The sequence below is a fragment of the Mycteria americana genome, chromosome 1 (assembly GCF_035582795.1).
Source record: "Mycteria americana isolate JAX WOST 10 ecotype Jacksonville Zoo and Gardens chromosome 1, USCA_MyAme_1.0, whole genome shotgun sequence".
NCBI lineage: Eukaryota > Metazoa > Chordata > Aves > Ciconiiformes > Ciconiidae > Mycteria > Mycteria americana.
This window is the reverse complement of record NC_134365.1, coordinates 99,807,816-99,821,958: the sequence shown is the minus strand read 5'-3', so window position 1 is coordinate 99,821,958 and position 14,143 is coordinate 99,807,816. Positions and strand designations below refer to the sequence as shown.

Sequence of the window (14,143 nt, the reverse complement as noted above, 5' to 3'; positions counted from 1 at the left end):
TTTGTATTCAAAGAGAGATGAAGCCCTTTACTGGGCTAAACACATTAGAAGGGCAACATTACATGCTACTTCATGTTTTTAAGTGAAAAATTCATTATTTTTCTTCTATATGCTTGTCAATGAGGTTAACTTAAGTCATTCAAGAACTTAGTATGTTAAATGGAGTGAGAACTGAAATTGTAGATGTTGAAGGTCCAGTTCAGGAAATAGCATGAACTTTGTATAAAAGGGAGCATTGTTCTCTAAAACAGCATTAACAATGCTTAGTTTCTATTAGTTTATACCATACTGTCGGCTTCTTTCTTTGATCTTATATGCTGTCTTTGACATGCTATAAATAGTCTGGAGAAGCAGCCAATAGGGTATGTCTGCATAAGGTAGGAACTTGCATTTTTGATCACTTCTATAGCAAATTTGACTGAAATTAGGTAAAAGTGGTGTAGGGAGGAAGGAGGCACCTTGTGTGTCCTGAATTATTTATAAATGTTATTTCTTTAGGATCTTAAGCTAAAAAAGGACATGTGAGACACAAAGTACATAGAGATAGAAACTCTTTATGAAAATAGAATATGCTTTGGAAGATTAAAGGTTTAAAAGAGCTTTGGCTTTTCAACTCACATGAGCTGGTCTCATCATCACTAGGTGTCAGCAAGGTAAAGAAGCTGATAAAATTGAGAGCAAGTTTCTTGCTTAATAATGGGAGCAATATTATATCAGACAATTCTGAAGGCATATTGCTGCCAATAAGGGAGTCATTGAGGGAGGAAAAATGTATTAAAGTTTTATCCATTATGGGGTTTCTTGAATAAATATCTAATATGGTTACTGTGGAAGTGCCTCCTTTTTTGCCTGAATTGTATGCAGCCATACACCCTGTGAAACACGTATTTGACTAATGTGAAACAAACCAGCTTCAATTTAGTATCTTTAACAGTTGTAAATTCTCCAAAGTAGGAATAAAATATATTTCCAATTCTTACAATGTGTTTATAAAGCATAAACTTGCTTTCTAAACAATCTGCACTCTTTAAATATACTGTTCCTTAAAAACAATCAGATAACTGACATCAGGGGATAGAATTTTCCTTTTGATAGGAAAATAGGAAAACATTTGCTTAGAGCATGAGATCTGCCTCAAACTTGTTTTAAATGCATATTGCAGTGTCTTCAGTATGTTCAGTTTTTAGTATGACCAGACAACTAGGAGTCATAGACTGACTCAACAGGTATCTTAAAAGATGACTACAAATAGCTAATTTATAACAGTTTGTGTATGTCGGATTTCTAAAGGCATCTGTATGTTTTGTCAGTTCCTAAGTTTTTTACTGGGGGAAGGTTGCTTCCTGATCCTTAATTATTAAGGATATGTAAGGGATCCACTGAAGCTTGGCTTGGTTTTTTTCTTCCTCCAGGTATGTTCATTTAAAAAACAAAATAAAAAACCCCAACACCCAAACAACAAACTACCACCAAAAGAATCCTCAGCCGGACCCGCCCCAAACCACCTTGCTTTTAGCTTGAGTGGGATGATTGCACACATGATGTCAAGTATTTTTATTTTACAAATTATTAAAGTAAGAGCTCTTCAAAAGCACTTATACTCTTCAACCATAACCCCCTAATTCATTTGTAGGTATGAAACAACTGAAAGACAATATAAAGATCTACAGATTACATGCAATTCACTAAATAAACAAATGGAAGCAATGACGAAACTAAATGAATCGCTCAAGCAGCAGAATGACAGGTAAGTTCAATCCAGTCTTTTTAAAGCAAATTAAAGATAAACAGTAAAACTAAATAGCACTTTAGTCTCAGTTTTTCAGTTGTGCTTTAAGTAACATCTGAGAAGTAGAGTTAGAGGAAGCAAAAGATGTTTCAGTATTTTATACATGTATGTTAGATGTAAATCCATAGGTAGTGACTTTGGTTTATTTTGTTTGTTCCTGTATTGGTTGGGGGTGGGGAGGAATGCCCACAGACTTCAGTGACAGTAGAAATTAAAAAGAGCAGTGAAGACAACCCAATTCTTAGGTGCATTTGAGGTAGTGGGGAGGTGTCTTTTTGGTTGTTGTTGAATTCTTAAATGATGTTATCACACAAAGATTTTCACGAATTCCCTTTTAGCCTGCAAGGTTTCTCTGTAATGTTATCAGATAAGAAAAAAAACCAACCCTACTAAATGAATACATTTAAAAATTATATTGGAAATAGTGATGGTTGGTATTCTGTCTGTGGTATAAAACATCATTCCTCAACCATAAAACTAGCATTATTTACATCTTCTTGAGGACTAATTATATTTTTTTTCCTTTTTGATTGCTTAAAATAGAGGTGTGATGTACCTTTCACCAAGGTAACTAAGGGAATAGGGTTACTATTTCAGAAATTTTATTTAATACTTAATTTTGCAGAAGATATCTTTAAAAAATGCTCAGAGGCAGGCCTTGTATTCAGTTTAGAAATAAAATGCTATTCTTGGTTTTACTTGCAAAGTTCACTTCATCCTTCCAGGCTCTTGCCTTGTCAGTAATCAGAGCAGTCCAAATCCCTGCCTTGAGTTCTGATTCAAATGGAAAAATTTTCATACTGATACATTAGTTTGCTACTGAATAAATTTGGAATCTTACTTTCACTGGTGCAATATGCAGCTCAGTGTAATTGGGGAGATACTCTGATGAAAGCTGCCCCTTTTTAAAGGCAAGTTGGCAGAGCAGTTATTATATAGATGTTCTTGAACTGCCACAAATAAAATGGAGACCATGGAAATACACTCCTCCTCTCTTGCTAGAGGCTGCAGCTTAGAAAATAGTAGATAGGAAGTAGGTAAACAAGAGTGCAGCAGATGCCATCTAGGCAAAGCAAGTGGCAGTTAGATTTTGCCTTAGAAATTAGGCTAGCTAGTAATGGAAAAAGTAGATTAGCTTCACAGAGTATAAAGTGCTCAGGTTACAGCTATAATGCTGGTAGATGACAGTACCTATATATTAAATGATTGTGGAAACTAAATATTATCCTAACTAGTGAGGACTGCAGCAGATAATGGGTTACAGCGATATCTTCTGAAATGGTTTTTGTCACACAACACTCAGCAATCTGGAAGATGTTCAGAATGGTACTGGAAAATCTTTATACATAGATGTGCTTGCATGGATAATACCAGAAAGGTTTTACTAATGGTATTGTCAATTCACAGAATCACAGAATTGTGTAGGTTGGAAAAGAACTCTGAGATCATCTAGTCCAACTGTAAACCTAACACTACCAAGACCACCACTATACCATGTCCCTAAGCACCTCATCCAAATGTCTTTTAAATACCTCCAGGGATGGCGACTCAACCACTTCACTGGGCAGCCTGTTCCAATGCTTGATAACCCTCTCGGTGAAGAAAAATTTCCTAATATCCAGTCTAAACCTTCCCTGGAGCAACTTGAGGCCATTCCCTCTCATCCTATCACTTCTTACCTGGGAGAAGAGACCGACCCCCACCTCTCTACAACCTCCTTTCAGGTGGTTGTAGAGAGGGATAAGGTCTCCCCTCAGCCTCCTTTTCTCCAGGCTAAACAACCCCAATTCCCTCAGCTGCCTCCTCATCGGACTTGTGCTCTAGAGCCTTCCCCAGCTTCGGTGCCCTTCTCTGGACACGCTCCAGCACCTCAGTGTCTTTCTTGTTAGTGAGGGGCCCAAAACTGAACACAGGATTTGAGGTGCAGCCTCACCAGTGCCAAGCGCAGGGGGCACAATCACTTCCCTACTCCTGCTGGCCACACTATTCCTGATGCAAGCCAGGATGCTGTTGGCCGTCTTGGCCACCCGGGCACACTGCCGGCTCATGTTCAGCCGGCTGTCAACCAGCACCCCCAGGTCCTTTTCCACCAGGCAGCTTTCCAGCCGCTCTTCCCCAAGCCTGTAGCGTTGCATGGGGTTGCTGTGACCCAAGTGCGGGACCCGGCACTTGGCCTTGTTGAACCTCATACAGCTGGCCTGGGCCCATCGATCCAGCCTGTCCAGATCCCTCTGCAGAGCCTTCCTACCCTCAAGCAGATCAACACTCCCACACAACTTGGTGTCATCTGCAAACTTACTGAGGGTGCACTCAATCCCTTCGTCCAGATCATTGGTAAAGATATTAAACAGGACTGGCCCCAGCACAGAGCCCTGAGGAACACCGCTTGTGACTGGCTGCCAACTGGAGTAAAGTCCATTCACCGCCACTCTTTGGGCCCAGCCATCTAGCCAGTTCTTTACCCAGTGGAGAGTACACCTGTCCAAGCCATGAGCAGCCAGCTTCTCTAGGAGAATGCTGTGGGAGACAGTGTCAAAGGCTTTACTAAAGTCCAGGTAGATAACATCCACAGCCCTTCCCTCATCCACTAGGCGGGTCACCTGGTCACAGAAGGACATCAGGCTGGTCAAGCAGGACCTGCCTTTCATGAACCCGCGCTGGCTGGGCCCGATCCCCTGGCTGGCCTGCACGTGCCTGTTGAGCACACTCGAGATGAACCGCTCCATAAGTTCCCCGGTACTGAGGTCAGGCTGACAGGCCTGTAGCTCCCCGGATCCTCCTTCTGGCCCTTCTTGTAGATGGGTGTCACATTCACTAATCTCCAGTCAACTGGGACATCCCCAGTTAGCCAGGACTGCTGGTAAATGATGGAAAGGGGCTTGGTGAGCACTTCTGCCAGTTCCTTCAGTACTCTCAGGTGGATCTCATCAGGCCCTGTAGACTTGTGAATGTCTCAGTGGTGTAGCAGGTCACTAACCATTTACCCATGGATTATGGGGGCTCCATTCTGGTCCCCATCCCTATCTTCTGAGTCGGGGAGGTGGGGGGGCTGGGTACCCAGAGAACAATTGGCCCTAGTATTAAAGACTGAGGCAAAGAAGGCATTCAGTATCTCAGCCTTTTCCTCATTCTTTGTCACTGTGTTCCCTCCCCCGTCTACTAGATGCTGGAGATTCTCCTTAGCTCTCCTTTTGCTGCTAATGTATCTGAAACATTTTTTGTTGTCTTTTACAGCAGTAGCCAGATTGAGCTTTATCTCGGCTTTGGCCCTCCTAATTTTCTCCCTGCACAACCTCGCTATACCTTTGTAGTCCTCCTGACTTGCCTGCCCCAGTCAATTCAGGAGCATGCTAAGAGTTAAAAACCCAGCATACTCAATCACTAACGGCAGTGAATTTTGATTTGGGTTGAACAACAATTTCAGTTCTATCATGGTATTTTGAATGCTTTGTGGCTGTAATCAAAGGCAACAATTTCTGGTGTTTAAGCTCCAGACATGAACCTTTTCAGTAGTTTCTACCATGTGTCCATGATCAGAGAAGGGAAATGACTGTTTCATGGGGTGGGGAGTAAAATTTGTCTGTACTCATACCCTGCAAATTCATAGGTTTGTTGATTTGAAGTGCCTGATGGCAATTGGAAATGATACAAAAATCATTCTAGCTTCTTAGGACAAAGAAATGGTGGCTTATCTCATTTTGATCATTAAAATCTATTTCTCTGCAATTTTAGGACTGCTGCACAGTTGGTAGAAACCGAAGATCACAGAAAAGAATTACAGCAACAGCTACAGGAGAGAGATGGGAAAATAGAGAGTAAGTCACTTACCTAAAGGTCAATGAATCTAGAGAACTAACTGGTTAACTAGATATTAAGTGCTCTAGATAAGCAGCTATGTCTTACTTAATAACTTGTAAATCTTAAAGTTAGCCAGGGATATGTAATTTAACAGTTGCATGAAACAAATATAGATTTTTATTTTTTGAAGGGATACATAAATGTGATTTCCTAGACTATATGGACTTCACTGAATCTCTGCACAGCATTCTATGTCCCTTCAGGATCTTTTTACAGCATGTCCATAGAACTATTTTCTGTAGGAACTGCAAATTGCAAGAGCTTAATTTAACTCTTCTGTAAATGACTGGAAGCAACCACTAAAACTTAGCAGTAGGTGGCACTACTCAGTAATAAAATTATTAGCAGCCATGTTGAGTCTTAAAAAAAAAAAAAACCCAAACCACCAAACTTGTTTCCCAGGCAATGCAGTACCTCTTTTCTAAGTTTGGCAACCCATCTTTTAATGTGTTCATTTTCTTAAGCCTTGCAACAGAAAATAAAAGTTCTGGAAGAAAAACTGAAAGCTCAGCAGAAAGAAAAAACAGATATGGAACAAACTATAGATATTCTTAGAAAGGAATTAAGTAAAACGGAACAAGCAAGGAAAGAATTGAGTATCAAGGTAAGGAATTATTTGCACCTGCATTCTAGAGACTGGAATTTTAGCAATCTATATAACTGATTTGGTAAATTGATATTTCAGTGGTAAAGTGCCTAAAGAAACTAGAGCAGTCTATGTAGTGGACAAGAACAAATAATCTCAGCTTTAATTCTATACCTTTTGAGTTTTGAGCATCTGAGCTTGAATTTAAGAGAAAAGAAGTTAGGGTCAGGTTCTTATGAGGCTATATGAGGGATGGTGTGTGAGTACACAAAGTTTGGAAGGAAAAAAAAACCCGCCTGTAGTGCAACATTAAATAAGAGAAAGTAGCACACTCCTCTTCAGTAGTTTTCACTACTGTAAAATGTGGATTGGCTTACTTTCTCTCCTTTCTTGTGTCCTGAATTAAGATACATATGCTACATATGTACGCACCAAAATGCATGTGACTTTCTTTTTGATCTTTGAAATTCTAATATCTATTTTTATCTGTAAGAAAAATAGTGTCTTTTTTCAAAACAGAGACCAGTTTGGCTATACCAAGTTAACCAGGTAATGTTTAAAAAAACAAAACAAAATCCCCAAAACTTCCGTACAGCCTATAAACTCACAAGGCAGAGATTCATTTTACATGCAAACTGATCAGCAACTGTGCAGTCTGGCAAAGCATTTGTGGTATTTGCATTCCCTGGAAACTAAGTCTAATATCTCCAGGCAATATTATCCAGTATATAGCAAATATTTCCCTTGTTCTCAGTAAATGTTTACCGGTGTGGGGCTTGAAATGAAATATGGATAGCTTAACTGTGAACACTTCTGCTTAATAGCAGATAGAACAATGATAACATGGGCGTTGGTGCTTTTCCATGGTATCTAATGTTTTGAAATATGGCAGTAGCTGTAATCATTCATGTGCACCAAATGTATAGCTGAGAGATACTTCTGAAACAAGCCTGTAATTTTAAAACTGTACTTTTTAATTACTTAAATTTACCACCAGGCCACTCAGCTTTCACTGTATTGTATATGTTTTTTAGCTGATAATGGAGCAAATGATAACATTTAGTTTGTTTCTGCAGGCATCTTCTCTGGAAGTTCAAAAATCCCAGTTGGAAGGACGCTTGGAAGAAAAAGAAGCTCTAGTAAAACTACAGAAGGAAGAATTGAACAAACACTCCAATATGATTGCAATGATTCACAGTCTAAGTGGTGGCAAGTTAAGTGCAGAAACAGTGAACCTCACTTTATAGGGCTCTGTTAAGGTTTTAGTATTTTATACATATGTATGAATATATGTAAAGATTTTTAAGCCAGATAGTATGCTAGCTTCAAGTTTAAATCTAAAGTAGCTTAACTGTCAATTGAGAAGAAAAAGCAGTAGTTGTGGAAGCTTTGGTCTAAAAAAAGCTGAGCTACTGTATAGCAAATAGACCTTCTGATGGTCTTGGTAGAACTATTATCATCTGTATTGGGAGCTGAATGCAACCTCTGTCGGTGACTAACCTTCCTAAATATATATAGGGAAACATAAAGCAAAACAGGAGTCGCTGTCAACTTTTTTTGTCTGTATATTCTTCTGTTAGCTGTCTGGCAAGCAGCGTGCTTCATAGGTTAAGCACTTTTATAGTTTAATCTTGTTAACTTTGACTCTTCTGAATACCATTACTATTTCTGCAATGTTGCTTCCTCATGTCTAAGGTACAAACATAAAAATAAAATGGATTATATAAATTAGAACATATTACATTGAAAGCTGTATTTATCAGCGTATTGGTGCAAGAGCTTCGTGTAGTAAATATGTGGAGACGTTTCTAATTATAAGGAGATATGAATTTGAGCAAGTAGAACACCACATCTGAATGACTTTTCAGCAAATAGCATCAATTAGAGAAAGCATGCTAAAATGAAATACGTGAACGTGAAAATATTTCTTAAATACTAGATAATACTTTTCCTAATCCTACAACACTTCCTTTCATTCTTTAAAAAAGATCTGCACTTTTTTGACAGCCCTATCTGGTACATGCTAGCTATTGTCAGCATTGTCACTTTCTGCTGTACACCAACATGATTTCATATATTGTTTATAGTATAACTATTTAGGTAACTTTTTTAAATGTACTTTCATATGGAAGACTAGTACTAGAATTTAATGCATGTTTTTGAGTGGCAGAACACTGTCCTTAGTTCACATGTGACATCAATAACATGTCTTTTAGCAGCTGGCAGAATTATTTCATTAGTATGTCTATTTTGATAGAACTACCAGAATTTTGGGTGATCTAATATATCTTTTTCTGTAGCATTACTGTCTTTATTTGTATCTAATTTGTAATGGCTAGATTTTAAAATATTGAGATTCTTTGTTTTTTCAGTTGTGTAATAGATATGTCTTACTGAACCTGTTCAACTCATGTTGAAGTACAGCCTTGTACATTCTGTTGCAATTATATAACACCAGATGAATTGTATCTGTTCCTGAAATATATTTTTTATAACTTAACCACAGGTAAGATTTATAGACATTCTTCTAGTATCTGTGAAGACCAGGGGAATAAAAAAAAAATTGCTCTATTTTCTGTGGTTTATGTATTCTCTTAAGTGAGGTAAATTATAGGGATGACTGCCAACTTTGTGCACAATACATGCAGTTTGGCTGCCTCTTTGCATAAAATGCAGTTATTGCTTAGGAAGGTAAAAAAAAAAATGTTATAATTGCTGAGGTGAGGGGTTTTGTTAGTTTTGCAAACTCAATTGGGAAAGACAGCTTCATTAACCATAAATTTTTATTTCAGTCTAATGGGTTAAGAAATTTGAGTGTCAAAGTAAATTTGCAGATGTGGGTTCACTTCTGTTTAAGTCTTTGGTCATGGGGAAAGGGTAAACAAATGGTGTGCTGGTTTGGGGTTTTTTTTCTCCCTTTCTGCCAGAAACTGCTCATGTAAAGAAATTCAAGTAGGAAGTGTCAAGTGTGTTACTAATTAAACTGATAAATGCTGGTCTGACTTTGTTTTCAAATGGTGGAATGGGAGGGCAAAAACATCGAGCTGCTCACCAGAGTAAGGTTATGCTGTAATAAGGTTCATGTCCCCAGAAAATAGTAAACAAATCTTTGGAGTTTACATGATAGAATCCACAGTAATAAGCATGGTGTATAAATACTGATTGTTTTTTCTTTCCCTGGAAAAATGTGCTGCTTCAGTATGCTGTTCTAAGCCAAGTGTTGCTGAACTCTGGGTTGCGTAGCAAATAAATGCATGGACACATCAAGCTACTCTGATAGCATTTCTGCATTCTTTCCTGGCGGTGCTTTTCCAATTGGTAATGAATAGTGGCTAATGGAACTAGCAACTAAATTGATGTCTGTTTAAGATTTTGTTCAAAACATATAGCTCTCTTCACTGTAGAAAACCCTGTAGATTTTTACACTTAATGCATGCAGAGAAATAGCTGTATGCTGGGGTTTTGCTTTTACGTGTCTTGATATTATCAGTGTTGAAAATAGTTCTGTAATAAGGTTCCCTGTGCAGTTTTAATATTCTTACTACATGCTGTATCCAATATGCTATTGGACTTTTTTCTTTCCCCACAGGCTCCCTCATTTAGTGCAGAGAGTAGCTGGCACCAGCACAATGAATAGCTCTTCAATAGAGTCGATTTTTAATTATCTGTGTATTATGTCAGGTTGTCAATTGCCTGTTTTACAAGTGCAGAGACTCTTGAGCTGTCTTAGTTCAGAACAACCTCATGTCTCAATATCAGGCACTCTAGTACTTCGTATCTGAAAGTAGCTGCCTTTTATTCTACATAATCTGGAGAAAGTTTTCTGTGCAGCATGTGGTTCGATATAGCTTTGTACATTATTTCAATCCTGCTGTAAAAACAGTATTTCTTGTTCTGTAGTGTGTTTTTTCTGTGCTCTCTAGTTCATTTTTGTATTTTTAGGGGGCTAATGAGATGGTAAACAGTTTGGAGTTGATGCTCTTCAATTCATCATCTGTTGTATGCTGTCTTCATCTTACCACTTCCCTTCTCTTTGGTCTCGATTCTGTGTTCTTTGATCTTTTTCTGCTTCTCTGCTAGTGGTTTGTTTTAGGCTTTCACTTTCCCCTGCTTCTGTATCTCTCCTCCTCTTTCACCACCAATAGCAAGTGACAGTGCCTACCACTTGCTCTTGCCTGGTGAAATCTCTGTCTTTTATTCAAACTGCATACAAGAAAAGCTTCCTAATTTGGATGTAGTAGAGGAGTCTTTCCCACTTCTGGGATAAAACAGGCTGTGGAATTGAACTCTGAATTTTGAATTAAATGCAGTTGATCATCCTTGCCTGCGCAGAAGATGGAACATGAAGGTTTTCCTGAACCAGTTCCCATGCTGTCATTGTCCTCTCCCTATACTTATCCCTCTTATTTATAAGACAGAACACTTTTTAAACTGGTGTGGTCAAAATATCTATGCTGTAGTATTTGTGCTAGCATGTGCAACTTAATGTAGGCAAAAAAACCCTTTCCTCCCAGGCTTGTGAAACTTTGGCTGGAATTTTCTTAACTTTAGGATGAAGTTAACATCCTGCACAAATGGTAGGACTTTTGAGCTTTACAAACTGAAAGCATGGCCTTGCTGTAGGAAGTGATCCTAAATGTAAGTGCTGGTAAGTAAGCCTCTTTAAAACAAGCAATATAATGAACAGCTTGATATGATCTTTGATAGATTTTTCAGGAAGAATTTAGTACTGATTGTGGGTAGTAGGATTTATTTAGAGATAGTGTAAACAAAATATAAAACTTTGAGTAAAAAAGTCCAAAACCCACTTATGCTACAGTTTCAGCAGTGCCAAAAGTGTTAACTGCTGGCCAGGATTTGTCTTGTTTATGCTTAAGTTTTCTTGATTCAGAGGTACATATCTAGTTCTCTGGGAATTCTCTAGCAGTGCACTCTTCTGGAACAAGTGCAGGTCAAAAGTGGGACAAACCCCACAAACTGTGACATCCAGCTTTACAGGTTTGGTTTAAGTGTTCTTGTGAAGATGTAAGGAGAAGTTCTTTGCTCCTCTTTCTTAGAGTTTATTGTTAGCAGCCAAAGATCAAGTATTTTTAGGCAAGTACTTATTTCACAAAAAATTCTTTCAACCTTGCAAAGTTGGTTTATATATAAATAAACTCCTCCATGCATTCCCATCTGGTTACTTTTGAAATCTTCAGATTTGTTCACTGTCTGAAACAGGCTTCCTTTCCAACTCTCTCACCAATTTCCCTTCTGCAGCATGATGAAGTTGGGAACAGTCTGCTAGCTTTATATCCCTAGTGACACATTCATGTCTCTCTACCCCAGTCCAATCTAAATTGGCTACTTTCCTAGGAGCGCATAGAAATGAGGGATAACTAGTTAGGCTGAATTATGCCACGCTGAAAACTATAGCTGTTGATGTAAATATCCTGGTAGTCCTGGACCATGCCTGACAACCAGGGCAAGGTGCTTCCCCACCTCCTGAATGGCAGTCTGGATTGTTCTGGTCACTGCTGGAAAAATTAGGTACCTTTATCAAAGAGGGCATCCATTTCAGAACAGAAATAACGAGGTAGTATGATCCTCACTTTTATGTCCAGGTTCTATTTGAATTTGCTATGCCTGAGGTTCTCATAGTTGCAATATGTTAAACTCTTCCTAAGGGACAACCTCGTGCCCTTTCTGACATGTTGCCCTTTCTGACATGTTGCCCTTTCTGACATGTTGCCCTTTCTGACATGTTGCCCTTTCTGACATGTTGCCCTTTCTGACATGTTGCCCTTTGACCTGGGATTAACTGATGGTCTTGGCTGAAGAGCTGGTGGTCAGTGGGGATATCTTATTTTATTGTGAATGATTCTTGTAAAGGGGAATTAGTTAGAAGAGCCAGCTGGATCCATGCATGTGTTTCACACTTGCCATTAGTGTCATGTGTATGTGATTAGAAACTTGCCATGTCTCCTCTTATGCCTGCATGGGTTTCAAACTGAACTATAAATGCAAGTTTCAGTCTAGAGGGTGGGGGTTGGTTTGGGTTGGGGGTTTTTTGGTTGGTTGGGGGTATTTTATGGCCATTAGCTTTTGTCTGAAGATGGAAACTTGGGAATTATGGGAGCCCTTGTATGATATGTTGCTCCCATTGATGTGTTTACAGTCTGTCTTCCTAACCCATTATTGTTGGGCTGTGTTGGGTTTTGAGCAAACATTGCAGCCACTTTGCTCATAACAATAGATCTTTTTTTACTGAGGATGTCTTTTGGAAATGGAAATATACAAGTCTACTGGTGTTCTCTTAAATTTTGTGGTGTTTACCCCACTACCCTATCTTTCCAGGAGGAATGTGTAAGAGCATCGTTGCATGCTGCATTCTTCCTTCTGCCAGTATCTTTCCTTCTAAACAGAAGGCTTGTGGAGAAACCACTAAAAAGGGAAAACAATGTAACAAAGCTAGGGGGGCAGCAACTTTCTCCTTTAGCCTTATGAATTCTCAATGTTCAGTGGGGAAAGAAACAACAACAAAAAAAAGATGGTAGTGAGGCAAAGGCACCTGGCTGGGAGGAATGAAATCTGGGTTCACCTAGCACAGAACTTTTGTCTTGCAGTGCAGGCTCTGGCCTAGCTTGAAAAATGGACTGCATGGACGACAAAATTGGCTACAGTCTAGGCAAGAAGTATTAATGGCAATAGGAAGTGTTCAAGGTAGTTGTATCAAATATGCACAGTGTTACACTTGTAAGGCTGAATCCAAAGCTTTTAGGCTAATAGCTGAGCCTTTGTTCAACCTTGAGGAAAGCAGGTAATGAAAAATTTTTAGTGTATGGGGGCAGGAAGGAAGAAGGTACAAAGGACCTTGAAGCATATTTGGGAATGATCCAAAGTATCTTTTCAGTCAGTACACAATCCCAGTCCTGAACACAGCATACTACTTGTGTGTGTGATACAAACCTCTAGGGCTCTTAAAGAAAGGAGAGGCAAAACCAAGGACAACATATGTTGTTCGGGAGTGGGCATTGTAGCTCTTGGTGCTTAGATGGACTCTGAAAGCACTGCTTGCTTGCAGGGCTTAAAACATCTTCTGAAGCTCTGCATCAGAAATGAACTCTTCAGTGTTTGAGAAATGTGTTGAAGGTGGCTTACACATTCCTCATTGCAACATGGGGAGCCTAGGGAGACAGCCAGTGCAATTGTGTGGTTTTGGGTTTTTTTTTCCTCCTGTGGGAAGTTCCCAGCACTGCTTATGCTCTGGGATAAGGAAAGTGCAGGGAAAGGGGAGGATTGTGTCACTAGATCCTAAAGAAATTGACAGGAGTGGAAAAATCCCAGATTTCCTTGGCTAAGCTATTGTAGTATAGTAGTTGACTGCAGTTTTCTTTTAATGTGGTTGGCTCGTGATACAGTGTTCTAACTCCAGCCTGTGGGTTGTCACTTAATACATGCTGCTTGAATTCTGTAGGATCCTGTTCCTTTGGGCTGAAGTACACATTTGAAAAGGTTATCCCTGCATGGAGAGCAAGCACCTCATACTGCTGGGATGTCCCACATAGCAGGGATGGCTAGCCCTTGATTTCCTTGTACATAGCTAAGACTTTATATGAGAGAGCAAATACTATATTAGTTAACTTTTTCTTCAGAGTAACTGAGCTATCAATGTGTTTTAGGGTTTTGCACTGTATTAAGCTATTAAAAACTAATTTTGTAAGTAAGCAGCTGTTGCTTTGGCTCAATTTTACTTTAGAATAACCTATCTGGGTGTATTATTTGCTTATATTGATACTCAAGTGTTGCATTTCAGTTGTGGTTTACAGCACAGCCAGAATGTCCTATAACCTTTGATGGAAATATAAGGCTATTGTAACTTAAAAATCCAGAGGCTTATGGTAAGCCCCAGGGGAAAAAAAAATCCAGTG

At 39.1% G+C, this 14,143-nt stretch overlaps 1 protein-coding gene across 3 annotated transcripts in view; it reads left to right on the top strand.

Moving 5' to 3' along the window:
* The window catches only part of CIP2A (cellular inhibitor of PP2A), a 30,378-nt gene extending 21,577 nt beyond the window's left edge, over positions 1-8,801 (top strand). For all 3 annotated transcript variants that reach the window (XM_075515063.1, XM_075515057.1, XM_075515049.1), the window contains 4 exons: positions 1,634-1,747; positions 5,522-5,604; positions 6,112-6,251; positions 7,310-8,801. In XM_075515063.1, the coding sequence (XP_075371178.1) occupies positions 1,634-1,747; positions 5,522-5,604; positions 6,112-6,251; positions 7,310-7,480 (508 nt within the window). In that variant the 3' untranslated portion in view covers positions 7,481-8,801. The remainder of the gene's footprint in view (positions 1-1,633; positions 1,748-5,521; positions 5,605-6,111; positions 6,252-7,309) is intronic.
* The last annotated feature ends 5,342 nt before the right edge of the window (positions 8,802-14,143 follow it).